The sequence below is a fragment of the Taurulus bubalis genome (assembly GCF_910589615.1).
Source record: "Taurulus bubalis genome assembly, chromosome: 10".
Classification (NCBI taxonomy): domain Eukaryota; kingdom Metazoa; phylum Chordata; class Actinopteri; order Perciformes; family Cottidae; genus Taurulus; species Taurulus bubalis.
In genome coordinates this window covers 11137879-11141464 of record NC_136598.1, presented here as the reverse complement: position 1 = coordinate 11141464, position 3586 = coordinate 11137879, and the positions used below count along the sequence as shown (strand labels likewise).

The window sequence follows — 3586 nt, the reverse complement described above, 5'->3', positions numbered from 1 at the left end:
GCAAAGGAATTATATATATATATATATATATATATATATATATATATATATATATATATATATACACACACACACTTGCTGTATATATATACACACACTTGCTGTATATAAGATGCAATTTGTGATTGTTTGCAGTTCTGTATGACAGTGTTTTAATAGAAGTCTAAAAATAGAATACTGATCTCCACGTTGGTTTTAGCTTTGGTTATTGTGTCAATTACTGTTGTTTGCAAACACTGACAAAGGGACATGGTTGCTGTATAATATATGAAATCTTTATTGAATTTAATAAGCAGTAGCTAAAGTACAAGTAAAAGCAGTTTACGGCCGAACGATACACATTTTCTTGACTGGACAAATAAAACATCTTTTAAATGCAATGAAAGTAGCAGTGGGTACTATATTGTCAGAACATTTGATACAATTCTAACATCACTGTAGACATTGTAGAGCGTGTATTAAATGAATGTGGTGCTGGTGGCGGGCGCTCTATCAGAAGTGGATGGTCGACTGTGACCCTGAGCTCGGATAGAAGGGAGGCAAACATGGCTGCAGCCCAATTTACAAAGTAACTGTGTTAGCTCGTTGCGAAAGCGCACCCCAACAAAGGCATACAAGAAAGGGTTCAGGCAACAGTGGGAGAGGCCAAGGCTTTTCGTCACATCAACGGTTGGTTGCAGTCGGACGTAAGGTTCACAGGTCTCGTACGAGATGACGTCCATGTCTACCATAGTTTTGATTAATAAGGTGATATTATATGGCAGCCAACAGAAGAAAAAGACAAGAGTGAGTAGTAAAGCCAGTCTAATTGCACCTTGCTTTGCTTGCCTTTTCTGACTGTTGCACAATGTAACTACCACTGCTGTGTAACAGTAGCTCATGACAGCCAGAGGTAGGAAAAAGCACACGTGATCTAAGACTATATTAGTCAAAACCCAGTTGTTTGCATGGATATCATAATCATGATAGAAACAGGAGAGCCGAGATATTTGTCTGGCGTCTGCTCTCACAGAAAGAAACACAACATTGGGGATTGATAACCCCAGACAGACTAGCCACAATGTAACGCACGTCAGGTGCACTGTTCTCGGACGTCGACTTTGCATACTAGGAATGGCGTGAACAACGGCCAAATACCGGTCAAACCCAATGCAAGCTAAAAGTAAACTCCCACAGTGGAGGTTAAGATTTTGCACCAGACCCGTCAGCTTGCAGAGAAACTCTCCAAACAGCCAACCGGCGACATTTTCAACTACATCAAAAGGAAACGTGAACAGGAGCATGAGGTCAGCCACAGCGAGGTGCAGCAGGTAGATCTCAGTGATGCGCAGGCGCCGCCAGCGTCTCAGGAGGACCGTTACCATCAGGCCATTGCTTGCCACGCCCAGCAGAAAGATCACGCTGTACAGCACAGGTTGGAAAATGGCATGAAAGGTCCGCAGGGCAGCCCCCTCATCATCACAGATTGTAGGGGCTGTGTCGTTTCCATAATCGTATATGTATGTCGAATTCTCCACATCTGTGTCTGCTGGCTGTGAAATATAGAGAGGAAAAATGGTCATTTTAATAACCTCATCACAGTTTGAGGATCACTTTGTGTGTCATGTGTGTAGAATAAAACACAACTGTCCCTTGCTAGATTCTAAAATGTTTTTTTCAATAATGAAATGAATAATTGATTCAGCTTCGCTTTAGAAAGCACGGCTTTGATTGTATTTCTTCCGGTTTTCTCAGTCAAATTATTAGGCAGGAAACATGGGGCCAGATTTTTTCACTTCCCCATAAATCGGAAATGGCTGTATACAAAAAATAACTATTTCTTCATACTTTTTATTTATTTGAACACCCAAAACATATCTGTATATGTTTATTGATACATATGTAGATACACTGCAATGTTGTGCAAACACATTCCTAATTCTATGCACAACCCTGAATACATCCTCTTGAATTTCATTGTAAATATTTTTGTTTTAGGATATTTAGATACTTCCGTCATACTTTTCTTCTCACAGTTCCCCTACTTATAAATGGAAAGTTGTGTTTGATGCATTTAATAATTGCTGCCATTACTGTCCATGTTATTATTGATCCTAAAGTTCATAATGACTATTTTAACGTCTTCTTATAGCATCATGTTTTAACAATATTTATGATGTAATTTCTTTTCCAAAAATCTAGTTTTTAAATTTAATTCATATCTAGATCATTATAGCTTGTGATTAGACATATGTAATCTATCACCCTACCGTGTCCTCCTTTCAGGATAAACATAGGACGTAATACAGTGAATTACCTCACTGCTTATTTCCCTGGTGAGTAAACAGGACAGAAGCAGGATGCACCCAATGAAGCAAACTTGCATCTGTTTCGGGGCATTTTTACGGTTCAGTAATTTAAGCAATTTAAGGAATTTATCTATACACGTTTCTTAACTTTGTGACTATTTCAAAAATCTTGTAGTTTATTCCTAATTATATAGAACACTACATGTTGCTTGTAACCTGAAGCTTTCTTGTATTAAAATGCCAGATGCATCAGCAGAGGCTTAGAAAATGTTGAGTTATAGTAATTTAACATCACATTAAATCCCAGTAAGATTAAGCCTGTTGCATATTTTAAATTCATAAATACACTACATTTGCACATCTAAAATTAGATTTAGAACAGATTGTGGCCCTCTATAGAGTAAAAAAATGTTCTGGAGCAATTTGCCATTCACTTCAATTCTTAAATATGTCTTACCTTAAATATTAAGGTGTTTGTTACAGCCATACTGGTAAATCTTGGTCACTTGAATGTATATCTTACACTGTAGCATATCTCTCCTGAAGATGGTCCTGCACTTGACTGATGTTTTTTTAAATGTGCTTAACCTTCCTGTCAGTGCTGGTTCTTCTATATTTGCTTCGCCAATCTCTTCATTGGGGGTGGGCTTGGTGGAAACAGCCAGTCAAATCAGACAAAAGCTTAAATCCGGCTTTCTATAGTAAACATGACAGAGCAGTCATGCAAGTCCAAGTGGAAAAACCCTACAGTTGATTTTAGCTTTTGACAAGCAGGGCAATCATACTGAACTGGTCTGATTTATATGGATATTTTTTTGCACACAAAAAAACAGACCCACCCTCACACATCTTTTATACAACATCCAGGTATTCACAATAACAACAATAACATGTTGGTGTGACTGAGATTACCACAGACATCATCCAGCTTTGTGACTAGTACCAGTTCTGTTTTTATTGATTGCATCATTTATAAATTAAAACATATGTAGAACAAAGGTAAACACAGCCTGGGGGTGGACAGGAAGTCAAGTTTTCTACTGTAGCCTTTGGCAGTATACATTGGGGGAAGCCATTGAAGAAGGCCTTCCACTCCCAACCCGGTGGAGATGCTCCATAGCCAGCAGATCAGACTGTGGCGTTGCTCTTCTTTTTTTTTTGTTGCTAGCAGCACTACTAGAAAACTAGAAAACACATGCCAACCTAATTATCCACCATTTCTTAATTCAGCTACTTAATGCAGCTACTCAGCCGTTAAATACATCTAAGTGCTTTACTATTGTAATTATTATGTAGGC

General features: G+C 38.3%; 1 protein-coding gene across 1 annotated transcript; it reads right to left on the bottom strand.

Moving 5' to 3' along the window:
- Nucleotides 1-458: 458 nt before the first annotated feature.
- On the bottom strand, nucleotides 459-2775 carry cxcr5 (chemokine (C-X-C motif) receptor 5; the record flags this gene model as incomplete). The annotated part of the gene is made up of 2 exons (XM_079224500.1): nucleotides 459-1532; nucleotides 2746-2775. 2 exons carry the CDS (start codon nucleotides 2773-2775, stop codon nucleotides 459-461), a joined length of 1104 nt encoding a protein of 367 aa, XP_079080626.1.
- Between the last annotated feature and the right edge of the window lie 811 nt (nucleotides 2776-3586).